Source organism: Danio rerio, chromosome 3 (genome assembly GCF_049306965.1).
Source record: "Danio rerio strain Tuebingen ecotype United States chromosome 3, GRCz12tu, whole genome shotgun sequence".
NCBI lineage: Eukaryota > Metazoa > Chordata > Actinopteri > Cypriniformes > Danionidae > Danio > Danio rerio.
The window spans coordinates 33,707,240-33,731,812 of record NC_133178.1 but is presented as its reverse complement, the minus strand read 5'-3'; the positions used below and the strand labels follow the sequence as shown (position 1 = coordinate 33,731,812).

The 24,573-nt window shown below is 34.8% G+C and overlaps 1 protein-coding gene across 8 annotated transcripts in view; it reads right to left on the bottom strand.

Moving 5' to 3' along the window:
- itga3a (integrin, alpha 3a) overlaps positions 1-24,573 on the bottom strand; it is an 88,191-nt gene that overhangs the window by 42,963 nt on the left and 20,655 nt on the right. For 5 of the 8 annotated variants that reach the window (XM_073944715.1, XM_021474550.3, XM_005164095.6 and 2 more), the window contains exon 2: positions 732-859. In XM_073944715.1, coding sequence (XP_073800816.1) covers positions 732-859 — 128 coding nt within the window. Of the gene's footprint in view, positions 1-731; positions 860-1,009; positions 1,396-24,573 lie in introns of those variants that run through there. The other 3 variants (XM_073944718.1, XM_073944717.1, XM_073944716.1) reach the window with 1 other exon arrangement.

Sequence of the window (24,573 nt, the reverse complement as noted above, 5' to 3'; positions counted from 1 at the left end):
TTCCCAGAGATGGGTTGCGGCTGGAAGGCCACTCGCTGAGTAAAAACATGCTGGATAAGCGTGGCAACCCCAGATTAATAAAGGAAATAAGCCAAAATGAAAATAAATAAATAAATAAATTATTATTTTAAAATATATAATTAGAAACTAACACTTATTTAATTTTTTTATTGGAAATTATAATCAGACAAGCAAGCAAACTAACTAATAAAGTAACTAACTAAATTAAACTAATTTCATTATATAAACATTTTTTGATTGCTAAGCCATGAAACCATATAATCATGCATTCTTGGTTGTTGGTGCGGTTTTCCCTGTTGTTTTCCTGTTTTCAACAGTAAAAATCACAAATTGTACCTCTTCCCAACAGGGAAAACCACTAACAACAACAAAAAAAGTATCATGTCTTTGCAATCATAAAATGTTGCTATAATGAGGTCAATGGGGCAAAAACAGCCACTAGCATAACAAAAGAGTAGTAAATTTGCCCAAAGTGTATTGTTGAGTTTTTAAAAAATTCCCAAACATTTTCCCAAAATGTGTCAAAATAAGATCACCAAAAATCATTCCATTTGTTAAAAACAAAAAGAAATTTGTGGCTTAATCAAGCCTCAAAATCACCCCAGAGTGGATGAAAACATCCACAACAGCACACAAGGGTTAAATATTGCAAATGGGAAGAATGTAAGAACAAGCACATTTAAGACTTCTATGGCAGAAGAAAGGCATACTTGAGCTGATGAGGTTCAGTCTTGCACAGTCTTTGGAGTCTGCAGAGATCGGACAGGCGTAAACATCTCCCGTCTCATTGGCTGACAGTCCAGACTCCGCCTTCTCTTTTGGCGCTCCTACCAGAAGCCTGAAACATGTATAAACCCAACTGAGCTCAAGTCTCTCTCAAAGCAGAATATTAGACATTACATCTGCCGCAGTACCACAGTAATGGTCATCTGAGACAACAAAGCACATTTTTCACACAACACTTTTCAAGGATAAATCAGAAATTCACCTTCGGCAGTGTGCCAGGTATTGCTTGTATTCCAGAGTACCCTTACAATTGAGTGCACATTGCAGATAAACACCAGCACTTCTAACACTTATCTGTCTGAGCTTGTCAGGATATGTGAACGGATTCTGACTGGAAGGACTTGTCAGAACGTATTACTTGCGGAACACAGTGAACTGTGGACAGAAAACGCCACTGAAGGAGCTCCTGGCGTCTATCTATTTGCTGAAACCTGCTGTTAAAAGTGGCAGATTATTATAAAAAAACTCTAGAAAGCACATGAGACTGGATCACATTTTACTTAAATGATCAGTGGGGTTACATAATACACTTGGGAATGGATAACTTTACGCATTCATGTCTCTACTTCTCTTGCATTTCCATAAGTGAGCTATTATGACACACTCTCTCTTCATTTCTTGCCGGGAAAATTGCTTACTTGAGATCCGCCTATGAACAAGTATACGATTTGATTTTGATTACAAAAAGCAGGCAGCTTAAAGATATAAGTCAGGCCGAAGACACCCCAGTGTGGCATCCTGGAGCCTCCAGAGCCCTCGAGGAAAGCGGGCAGAATTAAAGAGGCATTTCAATTAAAGCATAATCACAAAATCAATGAAATTTATTTCAATATTTTGTGAGAGCACGACAGACATAATAATGACTAAAGCGCTGCCTGCCTGCAAGCTCGATTCATTAAAGTTTCATGATTTTTCGAGACACGCACCCTAGTTGCTATTTTATCCACCTTGCAGCCTGAGGCCTCATAAATATTCTACTCTGTGAGGGATGAGATCTCATCAGATCATGACTCGTGTCTAACAGGATTATGAATGGGCTTTAGTGGGCAATGCGGTCATTTCGTCCACGTTTAAATTCCGTTTGGTGAATTTAAACAGAAATGCATCACGTCTGACAGACTAATCATCACAGGTTTCATTTCCTCCAATAGAGGACTTGTTATAAGTACTTACAGAAAAGATATAGCAAGAATTCTGACATGATGAGTAAGATTTTATAATTATTATTATTATTACTATTATAACGTTTCAGTTTGCAAAGAACAATTGTCCGATTGTATTAGTACTGTGGTACCAAATCACATTAGAGTTTCTGTAATACCAGTATATCAATAGTTGCCAACTTTGAACATTCCTCTGTGTGTATTTGTCCGTGTATCAAATAAAGCTAGTCAGAATCTGCTCTAAGTCCTGCAGTGAAGATTAATTCATTACTGGTTTCAGCAGGGTTTTCCTTTGGAATTTTGATTTAGATTTTTACTTTTATGAGTAAAATGAGGTGTGGTTACAATGCTCATAAAACAAAAGTTGTTGTTTTGCAATTTATAGGTATGTGTTTCATTAAAATGTCAATTTAATTTGTTCCATATACAGTGCTAAGCATAACTGAGTACACCCCATTTTGAAATGGAATAGTCTTATCCAGTTCTCAGTGAATATAGGCAATGCATTTAAACAAAACTGATTTAGTAAGCAGATATATTTATTAAAATATTATTTTATTCACCAAACATATTTAGAAATCGAAAGATAATACTACAATACTACAAAGATAAGACTACAAACTACAAAGATAATATTACAATATATGTATAAATTTAAAAAAAAAATAAAAATAAAATTTCTCTAGATTTTTTCTCTTTTTCAAATTTGTATTTGATATTTTTCTATAACAGAAATTTGGGTGAACTAGTTTGTGGACCGTTATCATTTTGTAAGATAAGCTCCAGATTTGGTTTCAGTACTGACTAATTTAATGTATATGCACAAATATAATATTGTAAAGCTTCCTATTAAAAATATAGAGAATTAGAAAGATTTATGATGCATGCTGAGCTCATATACGCTGAGCACTGTACAAGTACTGAAATACTATAACAAACAATTTGTCATTTAAAATACATTTGCATTATAATGCATTATAAATAACCAAATGTGTCATTGTTATCTTCACACATTTTCAGACATGCTTAAATTCCTTTACTATTACAGTTAGGGCTGCATGACACTAGAAAAATATGATATTGCGAGATTTTATTTTTCTAAGATAAATAACTGGATATGAATATAGTTTTACAAGATGGAGGAGGAAGTCTGGAGAATCTAAAAGTATTCAGGTACAGAAATTGAATAAATCCTAATGCAAAAAATTTGTTTCTTACTTCGTCTCGTTTCAATTCTAAATATGTAAAATTCTTAGATCAAGCAAAAATATAGTTTTGATTTCACCTTCAGAAGTCAATATTAAAGAGCCCCTATTTTGCATTATAAAAGGTCATATTTTGGTTTTGTTGGGTCTCCAGCAACACAATCAAAAACACTTTCATTGTCTTATTATATACACTTAATTTTACCAAGTTATCACAACAACTTCCATATGATTTGCTTAGTGATTAATTTGTTCCCAAACCCCTCATTTGCATGAAGCTAATCTGTGGTGATTGGTCTGATGACACTGTTGTCTGATGTCTGTTGTGTAAATCGGTAAAGAAATTGGTAAGTGTTGCGTATTCAACGTGGTTTTAGACACGATATGTGAAAATAAAAAGTTAACCAGATACAGTACAAGCCACGTGGAGTGATTACAAATAACAAAACATAATTAAACATGTATTTTGCAAGCTAAAGGATACAAGGAGGCAACCATTTTAAATCTTGCTTACAACTTGAGATCAGGAGGAAGAAAATGGTTCATATGAACTGTGTACTGACAAAATTTCCGGTCAAGGTCTGACAAAGTCCCATACATATTTTCATCAAATACTCTTTGCTGATCCTTCCTTAAACAAATGGCAGCCAAATCACATGTTGCAGGGTATGGTTATTATATTAAGCATCAGAATGTTCACTCAATAATGTTTACTCGTATTCAGTCATGATTATTCCCACACAAACCTGCACTCCGCTAGTGTTTGAAAGGAAATGTATGTTTTACCATATCCAGCATATTTGGCATCATTTGGTTTCATGTCTATGTCAATACTAACAGGCAAAAGATCCGAACGAACAACAAATCATTAAAACGACTCTGATTTGGCTAAGTAAAAAAAATCTAGTTTTCACTTTGAAATGTAGATATTTGGGTGTAACGAGACAAAAATTATAAGTACGTTTTTTTAGTAAACATTCTATATAAATAATTAACTACAATTAAAATATTAATACAATTTTGCTACACCTCCAAACATTATATTGTTTTGTGCACAAATGTTTTAATCTCTTTTGAAATGCTCATTCACAGCCCTAAAAACCCAATAAAGCTTCACTCTATTATGGTTAAACGTATCAGTAACTCTACAAATAACGTGTTTTATGTAGCTGCTGGTCACTAAAACTTCAACTTAGCATTGCATAACTTGTGATGTGACTATTGCAAATGTGCACATTGCAATATCGATGCTGAAATAATATATTGCGCAGCCTTAATTTCAATACAAGAAATATAGGTGAATAATAAAAGTCATAAAAAATCCATTGCTGTACATTGCAAGAATACTGCAATTCAATAAATTCTATTATAACCATTCACCCCAATGTCATTCCAAATCAAGATACCTTGATTTCTTTCTTAAGAAACCCAGCAAACAATTTTATGTTTAATAGAAGTCTAATAGACATCTAATAGTAGACAGCTTGGCTAAAAAACAAGGCAATGAAAATCGAATAAACATCTAAGAAAAGCCCAAAACTAGACTAGTCGTCAAGTAGACTGTCATGAGTTTCAGAAAGGATGAGGGAACGAGGACTCAAATGCAACAGAAGATGGCTTTTATTTACAAAAAACAAAACAAATAGATAACAAAAACCACCCCGGGGGGAAAACATAACTAAACACAAAAAGGCACCCAAACTTGACTGAGCTGGCAAGACAGGACTGGAGCAGGAACACAGGGGAGTATTGACGACATACTGGCAAAGGACAGCAGACATGAGGAGAATATAAGCAGAAATAATTAACAAACATACAGATTAAACATATTAAACTAATAATAGGTTAACAATGAGTGTGGGACTAAACAATAAACAGGAGAGCACATGACACAAAAAAACAACACAAGCCATGTGCTCACACAAAATGAGACTAGAACACGCAGCCAATAAGAGAACTCATTAACCGCTGTTCACATGAGACACTAAAGCATGTGGCGCATGTAAACACGTACCATGTGCTAAACACAACACCAACAGAAGACTGAAGCAAAAAATGATTACACAATAAATGAAAAAACTCACTGTGCACTCACACATGCAATGTGCATGTTTCATCCCAGCACCACCCGAAACCAACTTGACTGAGACGCTGGGAATGAAACACCACACTGCAGACAGAACAAACACAAACACCAGGACGAGAGCGCGCGTCATTTCATCGTTCTGAGAAAACTCGAGCCGAGCACAACATACAAGGCAAGACAGCACTAGTGTCTGGACTCTGCCACAAAAAACAGAATTAACAACACCAGAGTGACAAAATCCAGACATAGATAGAATAGACTTTATGTGTGTAGTCATTAATTTCTAGTCTAGTCTAGTTTTGGCTATTCTTAGTCTTCTATTCTTTCGTCTATTAGTTTTTTACTGACAGCCCAAATTTAGACTTGTTTTAGACAAGACGACTATGTTTAGACATCTGTTGGACATCTATTAGACATCTTTTAAACACAAAATAATGCTTGCTGGGAAAGAACCTTTCATTTGTTTTGTTCCTTTCATGAAAGTCATCGAGGCGCAAAACAACCCTTGACTGCCATTACTGTATATCTTAAGGGTTCTGCAAAATATGCCACTCAGGTTTGTAAAGACTTGAAACAGAAAAATTATTAGAAATTTTGCTGAACTCTCCTATTAAAAAAAATCACAATTCCAGTCTCGTCATGCACTGTACACAAAACGCTATTATTACTAAAATATGCTGCCCCAAGTGAAGATCAAATGCACAGACTGAGCTTTCTTTTGTGCTCAATTTGACAACACGCCTTTCACTGGTGATTTGTTGTGTCGTTTCTGTACTTGTTCATATGCATCACACATTGTGGTGAGGTAGACTTTGATGAGGACACAGACTGAGGTTAAAGTCAAAGGGAGGGAGACAGAGAGAGAGACGGGGGGAAGACAGGGAGGGACAACGAAAGACAAAAGGTGAAGTGAAAGACGTTCATCCCTCTCTCCCTTTGGGCCTAATTTCATTTGGACCTCCACAACCGTCCCCCTCAAACCACCACCACCAACAATCGGCCTGCATCTCCCCCTCATTCCTGTCATGTGACTGCAAATGTGCTTTCAGCAAGGACAAGACAGGAAATGAGAAAGTCAAGAGAAGGTGAACGTGCGAGAAAGAATGTCAGGCTCTTCCTCGTTGATTCATGTTCACCACAGAAGAATTCTTCTTGAATGCTGCTGCTCACTTCATATGTGAAAGGCGCTCAAAAGTATGCCACCAAAACCAAACAAAAATTAGCTTAGATTCAAAATAAAGCAGGCAAGAATTGGATCTTGATTAAAGTGAAACTTAATGAAAATTAATGAAAAGCTTTAAGTTGTGGTGTTACAATTAGATATGTACAGTTACAGCTTTTTTCCCCACAGTTGAGCGTTATAAATCCACATACATCATTAGTGTTGGGGTAGCACATTACAAATAACGCGAGTTGTGTAATAATATTAATTAAAAGTAAAAAAGTAAAAGGGACTAAGCCGAAAAGAAAATTAATGAATGAATGAGTAACAAGCAAAGTAACGCACTTTACTTTTCAAAATTAAGTAATAATATTTGAGTAACTTTTTTTAAAAAGTAATGTGAGTTACTTTTTAGTTTAGTTAATACGTTTTTGCATTAGCATTAGCATTACAATAAAACAAATGCTTTTGAAATCCAAATCCAAGAGTTTTTAGTCTGCTTTATTTAGGGCAAACGGAGCCGGGGACACTTCCAAAAAGACATTATAATTTGAATGGCATCTGCATTTACTGTATGTTAGACTTTTTTATTATTATTCCAGAGGTTTCCATAATCTTGGACCAGGTCGTATCCCGAGCAGCTGCTGTGGTCATGGAGGAGTGGAGAGCATGATTCCTGTAAGACCCCAGTGAAAGACGAGTCTTCGCATTGATCCTGAAGGGCCAGCCTGTACATAAGCCGGTGACCTCTCCCACCTGCACCTTCTCCAAAATGGCCTCCGGTTTCCAGACTGCAGCTCAGCATAAAAAGTTTGGCCATTGGAGAAATGGTCATGCCCAACTGAACCTGGTTTCTCTTGAGTTTTTTTCCTTCACTTTCTCAAAGTGGTAAAGTTTGTTTCTCGCCGCTGTCGCCACAGGCTTGCATGGTTCAGGACTTGTGGAGCTGTGCATCAATAGATTTGCTCTTCAAATGTTTGAACACTTAGCAGTGAAAACTAACCCTAACCCTAACCCACACTGAACTGAACTAAACTCTGAACTTCAACTCTGAAAACTGGACTGACAGTTTGGACTGGACTGACGCAGTGGGTAGCACGATTACCTCACAGCAAGAAGGTCAGCGATTTGAGCTCTGGCTGGGTCAGTTGGCATTTCTGTTTGGAGTTTGCATGTTCTCCCCGTGTTGGCGTAAGTTTCCTCTGGGTGCTCCGGTTTTCCCCACAGTCCAAAGACATGTAGTGTAGGTTAACTGAATAAGCTAAATTGGCCGTAGTGTATGTGTGTGAATGCAAAAATGTTTGGATGTTTCCCAGTGTTGGGTTGTGGCTGAAAGGGCATCCGCCACTTAAAACATATACTGGATAGGTTGGCAGTTCATACCACTGTGGCGGTCCCTGATTAATAATGGGACTAAGCTGAAAAGAAAATTAATAAATGAGTAATTTGCTTTAAAAAATAAATAGCTAAATTAAAATTTAATCCCTCATGCAATGAGAGAATGCAGGAACAGACAGAAATAATGATGACAGGGCCTTTTATTTTTGCGATGGAAAGATTCTCATTATTTTGGACACATGGTAGAAAAGGAAAAGAGGATTATCTGAATGGACAGTGATTTACGTTTTAATATGACAAATAGTAGAAAAGTAGCAAACACATTCCTTTAAACTTTCATTAATCTGTATATGCGGCATGTAGAGCTCCGTGGAAGTTCTCAGAAGATAACATTATCCTACATACATTTTTTATGTATTTTTTAAGGTAAATGAAGGTTATACAGTGTGTTATTAATTTCAGAGCTCATCTATTTACAAAAAAAAGAAGAAAAAAAAAACACTGCAAGTTCTAAAAGAGATTAAGCCTTAGCCAGGTCAGAAAAAGTAACACAAAAGCAACTTAAAAGTAACATAACGCATTACTTACTATCAAAACTAAGTATCGCAACTAGTTATTTTTTTGGGGAGTAACTCAATTTTGAAATGCACTACTTTATAAAGTAACTTTTCCCAACACTGCATATAACGCATTTCTGTTGAACATATGAACACAGTATAATACAAATCAACAGCAATAATTTACCTCTTGGTTTTGGTAGTTTATAATATTTGACTGAATGAAGACTAGTTCCTTGTTGCAAAAAGATATGACTTTAATAACGGTGTTAACACATGAACCAACTTTTAAATGCCCATTTTAATAATTAAAATTTTGTGTGAAAACAAAAGTTGCTGTTTATTTAAACTCTGGAACAGCCTTCCTGATAATCTCCGAGGCTCAAAAACACTTTCGCAGTTCAAAACTAGATTAAAAACTTTTTTAGCAAAGCATACACTCAATGCATCACATAGCTGTATGATGCATGAATGTGCTCCACGCAGGTTTTTGCATTTCGTTTATATACCCTATGAACAGCAGCTACGCTAATTATTCTCTTTACTCTTTATTTCCACCTAGGGATACCCATCCCAAGGCCTCCAGAGTTTATGCAGCGCCACTGATGTAATCCAAGACCTGTGAAGAGATGATCCCAAGGTCCCAAAATCCCGGACCAGGCCGTATCCTGAGCAGCTGCTGTGGTGGTCATGGAGGAGTAGAGAGCATGCGTCTGATTCTGTGAGACTCCAGTGACAGACGAGTCTTCGTATAGCGTTCTCCAGTCTCTGGCACCTTGACTGCAGCTCTGCACAAGACGTTTGGCCATATGAAAAATGGTCATTCTCAACTGAGCCAGGTTTCTCTTTTTTTCCTCGCTGCTGTTGCCACTGGCTTTCATTGTTCGGGACTTGTAGAGCTGCGTATCGCTGGATTACTCTTCAGTGTTTGAACTCTCAGCAGTGAATATTAAAACACACCGAACTGAACTGATCTTAACTGAACTGAACTTAAACTCTAAAAATTGAACTAAACTGTTTCAATTAACTATAATCTTCTATGTGAAGCTGCTTTAACACAATCTACTTTGTAAAAGCGCTATACAAATAAAGATGCACTGAATTGATTTGAACTGAATTGAATTGAATTGAATATTTTGCTAGCACACATTGTTATACTTTAGATTAACAATTAATCTGGTAATGTTAATCCACTGGAAAAAAAAAGTTTGTTCTGGTAATCTTCAATCAAAGTCTGACCATTTGCTTCTAGGTTTTGAGTGTCAGTCCTTTTCTGTTTGACACAATAGCCACAACATTGATAACAACACCCCTCTTGCAGCTAGATTGCTATTAGGAAATGATGCACAAAAAGAAAGCCCTGCCCCTTTCTCAATATACCATTTAAGATAGAAGCAAATCAACATGCTGAAATAAAAGTCTCAGCAACTTAACACAAAATATATAACTTGACCTGAAAGATTTTTTTTTAATTAGGGCTGCACAATATATTATTTGAGCATCGAAATTACAATGTGATTATTCCCAACAGCCACATTGCGAGTATACATAATATTGAGTCTTCATTATAATTATATAATAATTTATATATTATAATATTATAATAAAATAATAAAAGTGTTTTTGAAGTGAGTGTGAGGGATTTAAGAATTGTACCACATTGAACTATTTATAAAATGAAGACTATACAGTATTGTTATTATATTATATTTTATTATTTCATATTATATTATATTATATTATATTATATTATATTATTATTTACTAATGTATATCTGAATACGGTTAGAATCATCTGAAAACAATTAAATGTTCTTTATTTAATTAGAATTTTTTTTAATTGAATTTATCTGTGCTTGCCTTGCAGGTTGTTTCTTATGTTTCATGCAAACGCAGATGCCTCAAAGATCCCCCAAAGAATCATCCCAATAAATCTAAAATGATAATTTTTTTTCAAAATAGTTATTCAACACATCTAGTTAAATTGTATTCATGTCGCAATATATATCGCAGAATATAAACATGTTAAAAAGTTAAATTTTTCCAATATCGTGCAGCCATATTTTGATTATATTTATAATATATAATTATATTTAGATTTTATATATATTTATATAACTTGCTGTTTCTTCATAACCATTTCTTCAGTGTCTAAATGAACTATAAAAACCAATATTTTCAAAACCAAATATTTCAAATAAGTTTCGACAAAAAAATATGCTTTAGCCTTTGAAAAATGATCAAATATACAAATAATACCAAAAAACTATAACTTTATCTTAATCACTACATGGGATACAATAAAAAAAATATTGAAAAAAAAAACAATTTATATGGGTTGGATTTAAACAAACAAATGTTGTAACATCCAGCTTAATTTGTTTTATAACAAATTTAAAATATATATATATTCTTTGCAACCACTTAAAAAAAAAGTAAATCCAATGAATAATTATTTCAGAGACTGCACTTCAAAATGAAAGCCAAAAAGTAACCATCACTATTTGATTATTAACATTTTCCAAACAAAGAGCCATACCACCTCTAATCTTTTAACACAGACTAGACACCATCCATCCATGAGCATAAACATAAAACAAAAACATATACTGCTAATGAATGGTTCAAAGGTGACAGCTTAGTTTGCTCCAATGTGCAATAAACATCTGTTTCTACAAGAAGCTTCCTGCTGTTTGATTAGTGAATCAGACTTTTAGCACAGAGCCGGCAGTTTATTATTAAACCAATATCAGTCACATGACATGGGTTTTACCATGCAATTACCTGCAGGTCTGGTGGTGAACAGCACATACCTCAGAGGCATGTCTATGAACCACAGGCTGGTTTGAGTTCACGTTCACTTAGGCTTTATTATATTCAGTTCTGCTCAGTTGGAGAGCATATGACTCAAGCAGAATCCTCTCATTTAATCTTTTCTGCAGCATTGGCCTTCATTTTTTGCTGTTCTATCATCCTTCGGTACATTCTGTGCAGTCAACTACAAAAAACACAGAGATTTCGCTTTTGCTTGTAAGTGTAGGTAACCTTTTGAAGATATATGCCGACAGTTTATATATCTGCCCCAGTTTATATATGCCCCATGCTCCTTTATACGACTATTTTTAAAATTAAAGGTGGTCCTAATTAAACAATGGGTATATTTAGGAATCTCTTCATATTGTACAATTTTAATATGGGAGAATGGAATGTTTCCAAACTTTAAAAGATAAGTTTGGTCTTATAAACCAAGATCTATTTAGATATTTACAGTTGCGGCCAGGAACGGGAAAGAAATACAGGATGAGGATTGGAACAGCTTGTTCAGATTTTCATTCAGACATACGAAAAAAGTATGACTAAAACAATTTCTAAATTATATAGAGCAATAAGTAGTTCTAGAGGACTCTAAACAGACTATATAAGATTAAAATGGGAAAAGGAAGTAGGCATTATTTAAAATCAAGACCAATGGGTTAAAACAGGGGTCTCAAACTGCCGGCCCGCAGGCCATTTACGGCCCGCCCTCCTCCTCCTTCCGGCCCGCAGCTGAAGTCAAAAATATAACGAGATTTGGCCCTCTAAAACATATATTTTTGAAACACTATCATTGTTGTCACATCTAACCTCTTGTGGTTTTGACCCACTCCTTAGTCGACATTTAAAGTACTGCATTCAGATAGTTTTACTTTCATTTTCTCTCAGTGTACGGTCGAGAGAAACACACATCACATGCATTTAAATTCTTTGCCTGATTTAAACATTAAAATAGATGTCTGTAAGTGCTCTATTTTTACTAAAGCTCTATATTTGTAAACATTCAAGAGTTGTTTTATTGTTATCAGTTTTATTCCACTTGTATTTTGTTGTACAAACACTTCTTCATGGCTAACACAATATGCTGATGGTGTGACAAATATGGCAAACTTTCAGATACAAATGGTCTTATTTAATAGATTTTCCTTATACGCTTATTAAGATTTGCATAACGACTATGTACATTAACAAAATTGTACTGCTGGTTGAGTTGAAGTTGTTAAAGTAAATGTGAATATGTAAATTTCCCCTCTTTGTTGTAGTTTTGCAAAAAAAAAAAAAAAGATATTGAGAAAAACAATTGCCAGTAAAGTCACTTCAGTTAACCAAACTGCTTTTGGCTATTTTTATAATATTGCACAATACAAATGGTTGGGACTGAATAATAATTATTATGCCTATTATTTGTAGTATTTTCATAGCAATTTAAACTCCAATATGTACAACAAGAAACAAAAAGTTAGAGTTTTGACTAGATATAGTCTGTAGAAGAATGACCGAGTGTGTATCTAACGCTCATACACGGCCATACAAACAACCACAGATATATTTCAGAAGCTGATTGTGACATGATAAACGTGCTGATTTGCATTATCACCGGTTACAGCTAATGTTTGAAACATTAAAGTCATATCTGTTGTCACAAGATGCATTAATTATGTCAGGTTTCCACTTTTTTCTTGTACTATCAGTCACTGAAATGACCCCCTGCCAATTTGAGTTTGAGACCTCTGGGTTAAAATATACGCTGTCCCACATACCTCAACAAGCTCAAGAATGTGGCACAAGTTTTGTCAGATAAACTTAATTAGATTTTTTATTATTTAATTAAATCATTACAATCGGGAACCTCCTTCTTGTTGTAGGAAATGTGGGGTCGAAGAGGCACATCATGCGCATATATTCTGGCAGTGCTCAAGTATGAATAGATATTGGGGAACTGCACTCCACTATCAATGATATTTTTGATCTTCATATTCCAAGATCATTTGAAGTACTTTATTTAGGATATATTCCTATTAAACTTGAAAAGGAGGATAGATATCGATTTAAGATATTTTGGCAACAAGTGAAAACGATATGACCCAGTGAATGGTATTAAAAAAAAAAATACAGACAAATGGTTCAAAATAATAGCAGTAGTTAAGGAAATGGAAAAAATGCACTTCGATTACAAGTAGAAATCTTTAAAATGTAATGGAGTTATAGCTGGCTTTCTCCGCAATGATAATATCGTTATCTATAATTTAACATTTACATAATTCTAGAGGTTATGAATCATTGAGAGAATATGTTTGGCAACCTTTTATTATATTGTATTTTATACTTATTCTATTTATTTATTTTTTGGATGAGTTTAATTTTATATTATTTATATATGCATGTATATAGATATACATGTGTGGAATGGATGAATTTTTGTATATACGTATATATGTATGTATGTTTTTATATATGTATGAAGTCAGAATTATTAGCCCCCCTGAATTATTAGTCCCCCTGTTTATTTTTTCCCCAATTTCTGTTTAAAGGAGAAAAGAACTTATAAACATAATATTTTTAATAACTTATTTCTAATAACTGATTTATTTTATCTTTGCCATGATGACAGTAAATAATATTTGACTAGATGTTTTTAAGTCACTTCTAGACAGCTTAAAGCAACATTTAAAGGCTTAACTAGGTTAATTAGGTTAACTATGCAGGTTAGGGTAATTAGGCAAGTTATTGTATAACAATGGTTTGTTCTGTAGACAGTTGAAAAAATATATAGCTTAAAGGGGCTTATAATTTTACCCTTAAAACGGTTCATAAAAAATTAAAATCTGCTTTTATTCTAGCCAAAATAAGACAAATAAAACTTTCTCAAGAAGAAAAAATATTATCAGACATACTGTGAAAATGGCCTTGCTCTGTTAAACATCATTTGGGAAATATTTAAAAAAGAATAAAAAATTCAAAGGGGGGCTGATAACTCAGACTTCAACTCTTTATGTATGTATATGTATTATTATTTTTTATTTGTGTGTTTGTTCCCACTGGTTATATGTTCCTAGACATATCTATTAAAACTAAGTATATAAAGAAATAATAATAAATAAAGGTGGTATTAAACATGTTTGACTTGGGAGGGGGCGAAACAGCTATGAGTCAGATCACAAAAAAAAGAAACCTTCCTATAAGCTGCTGAAGAAGGTGTGTCTGTTTCAGTGCTTTCGCTCACGGAATTTCAGGACCAGAGTTCACATGTACCTTTGTTTCATGTCTATACCACTATGTACAGTTAAAAAAACACACACAGCACAAAAGAGTCCATTTAAAGCTAAGCCTGGCCTTTCAGTAAATAGCGCTTACAGAAAGAAGGTCATGCTGGCCACACTTGGTGTTGAGACTGTCTGGCCATGAACAAAGAGCTTGATTAGAAGGGAAAAAAACTTTCTGGTGGTGTTTCAAGTTCAGGCAGGTGAAATGCATGTCCCTTATCACCCACATAACACTATGAGTGAATGATAAAGAAAGTGAAAGACAGTGAGCACTGAACTATAAAATGAAGGATATGCACAGTCTGGAGAGCTCATTACATTTTCAAGTGAGTGGGTGAGCAGAGATGAGAGGCAGTATCATATTTCTGCAAAAGTTTGTTCCAAAACAGAGGGAACTTTAATTTCAGTGTCTTCTTGAAGGGAGATTCTGAATTGAAGTAAATTGAATTATTTTATTTATGTGTGCTTTTAGTATTAGCTTAGCAACATCATGTGATCTGCATACCATGACTACACTCTGGGTGTTATTTGATGAGACGTGTGGGTGCATCTACACTCCTAAAAATAAAGATGCCATTAAAACCAAAATTAGGCTTTTTATCTTTTTGGTTTACGCAAATAAGCTTTAAGTGAAAAGTTCTTCAAATAACATTTATTTTCAGTGTGAAGAACATTTTAATTACATTTAAATATTGTAAAATCATTTTGTGAAAACATTCCATGGACATTAAATCATCTTCACTGAACCATCAATGCCAATAAAGAACCTTTTTTTAATTGGTAAGTTTAAAACTATATCAGCATCTGCCAATAATGCTTAATTTTATTTAGAGTGATTTAGTAAGTAATGCTGAGTAATTCTAGAGTATTTTAATTTATATCTATCTTATAATAAACAAATTAAATAATATTAGTTAAATAAATTTAGTCACTAAAATGTTTAATATTTCAAAAATATATGACCCAGGAAGACAAAATCTTAAATTGTATGGATATATTTGTAGATGTTGTCTAGAATTTATTGTTCAAGTCAAATAAAATTACTTCTATGGCAAAAATCTTTAGAATGCTAAGAAAATATGACTTTTTATAAGATATTTTGTAAAGTGCATAATGTAACTATATCAAATCTAAATTTTTAATTAGTAATCTGTATTGCTAAACACTTAATTTGAACAACTTGCAAGGTAATTTTCTCAATTTTTAGATTTTTTTAAACGCTCAGATTCCAGGTTTTCAAATAATTGTATTATAATAGTATTATAGTTGTAATGTTGTATCTTAATAAACCATGCATCAATGGAAAGCTTATGTATTTATAAATCAGTTTCCATAAAGTGACACACATTACATATTGTATTGTATATAAACTAGGGCTGCACAATGTTGGAAAAAATTTACATTGCAATATTTTAATTAATTTAATCTGATCATATTCGAACTAAACAGAAATCAAATTAATACAGAGTATGCCGATTTTAGTCGCCTTATTGAAGTGCAGTACAGACATGAAAACACCTTAATCGAGCAATTACTGTCATGTAGGACTTTTCGCCGCATTTTGCAACAGGATAGTCCACACACACACACACACACACACACACACACACACACACACACACACACACACACACCCACATGGCTGTTAGACACTCTTTGCACCAACCGAGTCAGTGCAGACCACAGACACCTGCATCGTAAAAAATGCAGTGGTTTTTTTTCTTCCATTCAGTATGCGGTATGAACTTCCATTAAAACTACACTCTTCCAGCAGTTCATAGTTGCATCCAATATCTCGTTTGTCATGGGAACATGCATGAAATGTTTCTGAATAAAGGTGAAATTGCCAAACTGCAATTAAAGTTAACAAATTTAAAATGAAACACTCGAAATTACATGAAACTCCAGAGGAAATGCGGATAGCGCAGTGACAAAATGACACTAATCGAATTATGTGCTATAACATGTAAAACGCAATCATGAAAGGAACATTTAAAAAAGCAACTCATGTAAACATCTTAGTCTTATTATTATCTTAATTAGATTAAAGCAAAAAATTTAATTGCTAATGTCTATGTAAACGTGGTCATTGTAATATCGATGCTCAAATTATATATTTCGCAGCCCTATATATACAGTATTTATGCAGCATTGGTACAGTCTTCTTCCCAAACTATTTTTTTTTTTTAATCTCACCAGTTAACTTTTTATAAACAATAGTCCACTTTCACATGTCAAAAAACTGTTCCATTCTTCATCATCCATCACACATTTGTATTCATTTCGTTAAAGGCACATCAGGGAGAATGCAGTGATCGGAGCTGCTGCAGTCACTAAAGTGACAAACACTCATCAGGTGACAAATTTCGTTCTTGACATTCCAGCTGTTACAGATTAATACATAATAACTAATCCAAAACCCTGGATGCTCCACATGCACTGCAAGTCATTATCCCTCCAGGCTCTCCAGCCCAGAGGCGAGACAAAGCTACTCGACTTTTACAGAAAGTGATTTATGACACACTGTCAAGACCTCTCAATGATTTTAAAACACTGGGTGGAAATTATTTTATAGTACCATCCCTATTCATCTGACAGCATAAGAGCCACAATAACATTTTAATAAGCATAATACTCAAATTTCATTATGTCATTGTTCTAGTCCTGAAACAAGTCCTTAACTAAAGTTTAGCGTTTGCAAGTTTAGTTACAAATAAGACAAATAGCAAGCACCAATACACAAAAAATAAGGTCAAAAGTCTTGGTGTGATTCTGGTGTCAAATCTGAATTACAATAGTTATGCCAAAGCAGTTAGTAAATTAGCATACTTTTATCTTAAAAGCATTGCAAGAATTAGTTGCTTTGTTTCCAGTGAGGACTAAGAGAAACTTAATCATGCTTTTATCACCATCAGGGTGGATTACTGAAATGAACTCCTCAGTGGCCTTCCCAAGAAGCCAGTCAGACAGTTGCAGCTCATCCAGAACGCTGCTGCAACGATTCTGACCAGAACCAGAAAATCAGAGCACATCACACCTGTCCTCAGGTCTTTACACTGGCTCCCAGTTCAGAATAGATTTTAAAGTATTACTACTTGTCTGTAAATCATTAATTGGCCTAGAACCTTAATATAATACGGATATGCTCGCTGAATACAAACCTAACAGATCTCTCAGATCTTTAGGACCAAATAAACTAGAAATTCCAAGGGCTAAGTCAAAACAGGGTAAATCCGCTTTCAGCAACTACGCCCCCACTGCTTGAATCAGCTTCCAGAAATGATTAAATATGCTCCAACATTAGGCACATTCAAATCAAGACTGAAAACACATCTGCTTAGCTGTGCCTCACCGAAGGAGCACTGTGCTACATTTCACAAATCACACTATAGTGTCTTTCTTTTCTTTTATAACCTGTTTTAACACATTTTAATCTGTTTTTATCTGTTTTAATCATTTTTATTTTCGTTTCTTTTATTCTTGTTTATGCAAAACACTTTGAATTACTATTGTGTATGAAATGTGTTATATAAATTAACTTGCCTTGCCTTGCCAATTTAGACAAATCTTTTGAATATCTGTTTATCGGAGTTAAAACTATTTTAGACGGAGAGGTAGCAGACTTATCTGACACCTTTTGCTTTACATCAGATAACCACAATCATAAAAAAATGAAGACAGATTAGACTTAGGACAGACAGGAAGTCACACAGGAAATTCTTATAGTTGGCTTTATTTTAGGCTCGTCTTCTGGCTAAATGAATTGTGCACGAATGCTTTTCACTGGGGGCTGAATGCTCCGATTACAAGTACATGAACTGATTGTACTATAACTGTTAATTGAGGACCTTTAATGTGAATAGAACCTTAAAAACCTTAAGAAGATCTGCATGTAGTTGCACCAACTGCAAACTAACTGTAAACTGACTTTATAGAGGTTTTTGAAGCTATATACAGTACAACTCTAGATTTTACATAACATGTAAATCTTCTCCATCATGTTTTCAGTGTTTGATGTTACAGACTATAATGTATATTTATACAAGTATAAAACAATATAAAATTTAATATTTTGCTACTAAATTTTATTTTATCTTTTGGAAGCATTTCTCTTTCTTGCTGTCCTTCCCATTCAAACTAAATGAAAAAAGGAAGGAAAAAAAACATCTTAACACTGAACAAAGAATTCAGAGTTCTCCCTTTAGTGGCACATAACTTTCACATTGGTCATTGAGCAATCAATGACATACAGACACAACTGTGTCAGAACTGAGACTAGCTCTGACTGGATCATTTGAATCAGTTATTTGTTGGAAACTTGCTGTGAGTAGATCATTTGAATCAGTGATTCATTAACTGAAGACCAGCTCTGAGCAGACCATTTGAATCAGCTAACTTTTAACTAGACACTCACTCTGAACAGATCTTTTGAATCAGTAATTAATTAACTAAAGTCTCGCTCTGAACAGATCATTCAAATCAGTGATTCATTAACTAAAAACTCGCTCTGAGCAGATAATTTGATTCAGATATTCATTAACAGGAGACTCACTCTGAACAGATCATCTGAATCAGTGATTCATTAACTGAAAGCTCGCTCTGAGCAGATCATTTGATCCAGTGATTCATTAACAAAAGTCTTACTCTGAACAGATCATTCAAATCAGTGATTCATTAACTAAAAACTCGCTCTGAGCAGATCATTTGATTCAGTGATTCATTAACAGGAGACTCACTCTGAACAGATCATCTGAATCAGTGATTCATTAACTGAAAGCTCGCTCTGAGCAGATCATTTGATCCAGTGATTCTATGGCGGCAAATCAATGCCAATATTAATCGAGCGCAGCGGTGATGTTTGCGCGCGAGGAGAAGTGAACCGTGAGCAGATTACAGGTCTACACGCGAGAAGACTACAGCTCGCGAGCGCACAGGGGATCTTCAGCTCGCGAGAGCGTATATCGTGCGCGTTAAGATCCCCTGTGCGCTCGCGAGCTGTAGTTTTCTCGTGTGTAGACCTGTAATCTGCTCACGGTTCACTTCTCCTCGCGCGCAAACATCACCGCTGCAATCGATTAATATTGGCATTGATATGCCGCCATATGATTCATTAACAGAAGTCTTACTCTGAACAGATCATTTGAATCAATGATTCGTTAAAAGAAGACTAGGGCTGCGTATGAAGTAATCTAAAAACAGTATGCGAGCCAAGTAGTATGTCCAAATTCATAGAATTCAATAAACAATATGCGAGAAGTGCCCGGATGACATACTACTTCCGTCGAGATTGTGAAGTGCGAATCCAAAGGGTAAAGTCTAGATAGGATACACGGCTGGCTGGAAGTCCAAGTTGATACAGCTGTGGTAACACATAATTCATGAATGGGAGTGAAGCGACGCAACTGACGCAAGTAGGTCATGTAATCAAGACAAAATGGCGGATGTAGTACATACGAGTTCCATTCATACAACTCACATTACTTTTTTAACGATCGAGGAGTACATTTAAATTCAAATGCAGTACCTTCTGAGTAATAGGGAATTTCAAACGCAGCCAAACTCTCAGCATATAATTTGAATCAGTGGGTTGTTAACTTGATAAGCAGATCTTTAAATCAGTCGTTAACTAAAGACTCGCTCTAAACAGATCGCTTGAATCAGTTTTGTTTTTTTTTAATAAACTGAAAACTAACTCTGTTTATTAAGTCGTTAACTTTAAAACAATGTTTCTCAACCACATTCCCGGAGGACCACCAGCTCTGCACATTTTTTATGTCTCCTTAACCAAACACACCTGATTCAGATCATCAGCTCATTAGCAGAGACTGTAAGACCTGTAATGGGTGTGACAGACAAAGGAGACACCCAAAATATGAAGTGCTGGTGGTCCTCCAGAAACGTGGTTGAGAAACACTAGGCTACCATAACTTTGACAAGACCTGCTCTAAATGTATTATTTGAGTCAGTAAACCATTTACAGGAGACAATAAAAATGAGTATGTTTTACAAAATGTAAAGAAGTAGAAACTTAGACTATTCAGTAAAAAATTAGGTTTCCAATCATTCATTCATTTTCTTTCGGCTTAGTCCCTTTATTAATCCGGGGTCGCCACAGCGGAATGAAACTCCAACTTTTTATGCAGCGGATGCCCTTCCAGCTGCAACCCATCTTTGGGAAACATCCATACACACTCATTCACACTTATACACTATGGACAATTTAGCTCACCCAATTCACCTGTACCGCATCTTTGGACTGTGGGGGAATCCGGAGCACCCAGGGAAACCCACGCAAATGTTTTTTTGAAAAATCTACTTATAGTAAAGGAAGTATAGTTATATTTATGTCATATTTGAATTCCTGCTATAGTCTAAATTAGTTTTTTATTAATGCATCATAAAGCAGAACAATGAGAGTGGCATTTCTATGTTTGGTTTTTAATAAGCAAAAGCAAAAGAGGAACTTCAGGCCAGATAATGATGACAGACAGTTTTATTTCCTCAGCAACACGCTTGAATAAACAGTCACTGTGCTCATTTCATACAATAAAACACCTGAGTAAACTAGCATTAGTTACTATATAACCTTGAACTTAATCAGTCAATGAAGAATGTTCAAAGTGTTTTTATCATTATTTATGTTACTCTTAAAATGTTTGGCTTTTTTAAAACATTTAAAACTTTGTTTAAAGAATCTTTCTGCTAAATCATTTGCACTCTATACCATCGCTAAACCTTGAACTGTATATCAGCCAATAAAAAGCCCATAAAGGATGATCAACTACATCCCCATTTTAAAAGTCACACCCCGAGACTAAACAAAGGCAGCACAATCACTTCAACACATTTTTGTCCATTTACCCACACTGTTACAGCTGATTTTTATCTTCTGTCCTCTTCAACACGCAAGCTTTAAACATTTGCAACACTTGTTTCCTAGAACCTGGACCAGAGCCGTGAGAGTGTCAGTTTGTGGTTGCACAGAGGGTTTTAAGACGAAGTCTTCTGTGGTCATGAGGATCTGAGAACAGTCTACACTGAATTGTCTGCAGACCAGTAGTGCTAAAACAGCAGCTCTAAAGCGTTCACACAACGGAAACAGGTCATTAGTCTACTAGAGTGAGAGACAAACATCCAAAGATCAAGCCACAAAAAGAGTCATCCAAACACAGGCTGCCCTTGTGTGCCACTGACCCAATCCTTTATGTGTGTGACATGATAATGAATGTCAAGCCAATTAATATCATCTTGACTGATCTCTCTTCACAAATTGTCCTTTGTCTGTGCAGATACGATCAGAAGGAAGCTATGCATGGGTTATGTGCCAATAAATCAAAAATAGGGGGTGGAGTGGTTTATTTTTCTTGTTATGTAAAAACAAAAGAAAGCTTTACATTTTGAATATAAAAAGTGTTTTAAAAATAGCTGTTTATTAACATTTGCCCATAGCTCCTGGAATTTTTAGTTTTTTTGTACATCTTTGAATTGTATTATGGGACCTTGATTAGATTTATATATATATATATATATATATATATATATGTATATTCAGTGGGGGAAATAAGTATTCAACACGACGCCATTTTTCTCAGAATACATGTATCTAACCAAAGAAATTAAAACATGCAAAGAAAACAATACTAGTTTACAAATTAATTTGTGTAATAAAATTAAATGACAAATAAGATGAAAAAAAATTACCAACATGATGAAAGAAAGGTGTAGAAAGGCAGTGAAAGCGCAGACAGCAGCTTAAATCTCTCAGTCGTTAAAGAGCATGTTGTAGGTTAAAAACTATTTCAAAAAGGTAGAATCGTTTGTGAAAATACTATATAATACCATAAAATACCATACTCAAAAATTTGTGTGCTCGCGCTTCGTAAAAATTTTAAGAAAATATGTCTGCTTTTCTACATCCGGAAAATGCGCTTTTGGTGACGTCAGATTGGGGACTTATTTGACAGGCGCGCACTGTTTACTGTGAGGCAGAGTAGCATATAGCAAAAACAGTTGTTAGTTTTGGTGTAATTATCATTATCGTGGCATATTACTGCGTTTATAGGAACTGCACAAACTCCAGCCAGTCAGCATATGAAGTCCACAAGTTTCCCACTGCTATTTTGCTTCAATTGTGTTCGTTAAATGGGATGAATCCGATAAGACCGAGCTGACGCGAAAACACGCTCCTGGATCAGTCGTAGATGCAGCTCGATGAAAACGAGAACTTTACACTTTACAACTCGTTTTTAAATTTTTTTTATATTCGTCAACTTTCAAATCAGTAAGCATGATTATTTGAGTAATTTGAAGGAACGCGATGTGTTTATGTAGGAGTAGCCCAGTACAGCACTGCTGCTAGCTTGTAACATTAAGCATATTAAATATGCTTTTTTAAAGTGTGTAAAAATGTAAGCATATGGTAACATCAGTTTGCTAATATTATAAATGTCTTGTGCAGTTACTGTTTGTTTGCTCAGCTAATTAATAATTTATTGTCATGTGATGTGTTTATAAGGCTTTGGTAGACGCATCTGAAGCAGTGATGCTGACCCGGAGCTGAAGGCTTTCCCTCCACGGGCCTCTCGCTCACCTGGGCTTCACTTTGCCTCACAGAGTAATCTCAGGCCTCACCTCGTTCATCGGGTAGATTACTATTTCACCTATCTTAATTATACATAGTTTTATCTGTTTACAAAAACTAGACGGGCCAGTATTTATAATATAAATAAAGCAATAGTAGTTTCCTCTGGATTTTACAGAATTTACCCAAGACTATTTGCGGTGATTTTATAGACTTTTATTATGTGTTCAAGCTATAAACATGTGCGAGTACTTGACAAAAAAAAACAATAATGAAGGACAACAGGACTATATTTGCACACATATGCTTCTTTACAAACAGACAGACATCACCATCTACTGATCTGGCAAAACATAACACAGGTTTTTTTTTTGTCATTTACGAAGCATTTAATATAACACTATTGTTGTAACCTTTCCGTGCATCACTGGTGTAAAAGAACAATAAATCAGTATCAGCCATAAAGATGCAGCAAAGTAGACAAATGCAGTGCTCCTCCTCTGAGTGTCAATGACAGGCAATCAGGAGGAAGTCCCCCGAAAATTTATTTAGCAACACAGACAGCTGCACATGATGGGACGTCTCCTCTATAGGACAATGACTATGACAAGGGCAGAGACAAACATTGCATCTGTTTTTCCTTTGTTTGAACTTTAGTCATACTACATACTGAAAAAAATACTGCAAACATTTACACCACACTGCTTTTAAAAGCATAGCAATCGCAGACCACAGAAGAAAATGAGCCGGTCCAGACACCACTGCTCTCTTGTGGTGCACTTTCTTACATCTGTTAACAATGAAGAGACACGTCCCATGATTCATTTAGTCTGCTTTATGTACACTTCATTTTATGCCTGCAGTGTGTCCTTTACAGTCAAAGCATTATCAAATCAAAGACAATCCGATTATCTCCACTGTACTTGCAAACATCAAACTCATTTAATATGAGACGTAATAAGATGGGATATGTGATTTGTGGTTACATCTTGTATATTGCTTTAGGGCCTTTATATATAAGAGTCTAAAATGTGTTGTGGTTTTTAACATGTTTATGAAATGCTGCCTTCACACGCTGACGATTAAATTGAAAAGTCAGGGATTTCTGTTATGGCACCATATGTATAGATATATATCTGTCAACAATTAACATGCTTCAGTAATACCTCTGTTTTATTTAAAAGCCACATATGCGGAAGAATTTGCCTGAGCACTTAGAAAACAAACCACAAATCATTATTTTGCTCTGGTTTGGATACGTTTATTTGCTCTTTTTTCAATTAACGTTGTTAAAAAACAGTACACTGTAAAAAAATCCAACTTGACAACAAAAATAAATTACTTGTTTATTTGTTTAGTTGGAGTGGCAAAAATCTAAAAAAAAAAAAAAAAAAGAAAAAAAGAAATTCTGTACAACTATTTGTACCATTTCACACGTTTAATTAAGTGAAATCAAATTTTCCTTCATTAAGTTAAACAGATTAGTTTTGTGAGCAAAACTTCGTAAGTTCACCCCCCCCCCAAAAAAAAAAACTTTTGCCAATTTGTTACTTTAAGTAGAGTTAATCTCAGACCTCCTCATTTCTTACCGTAACAA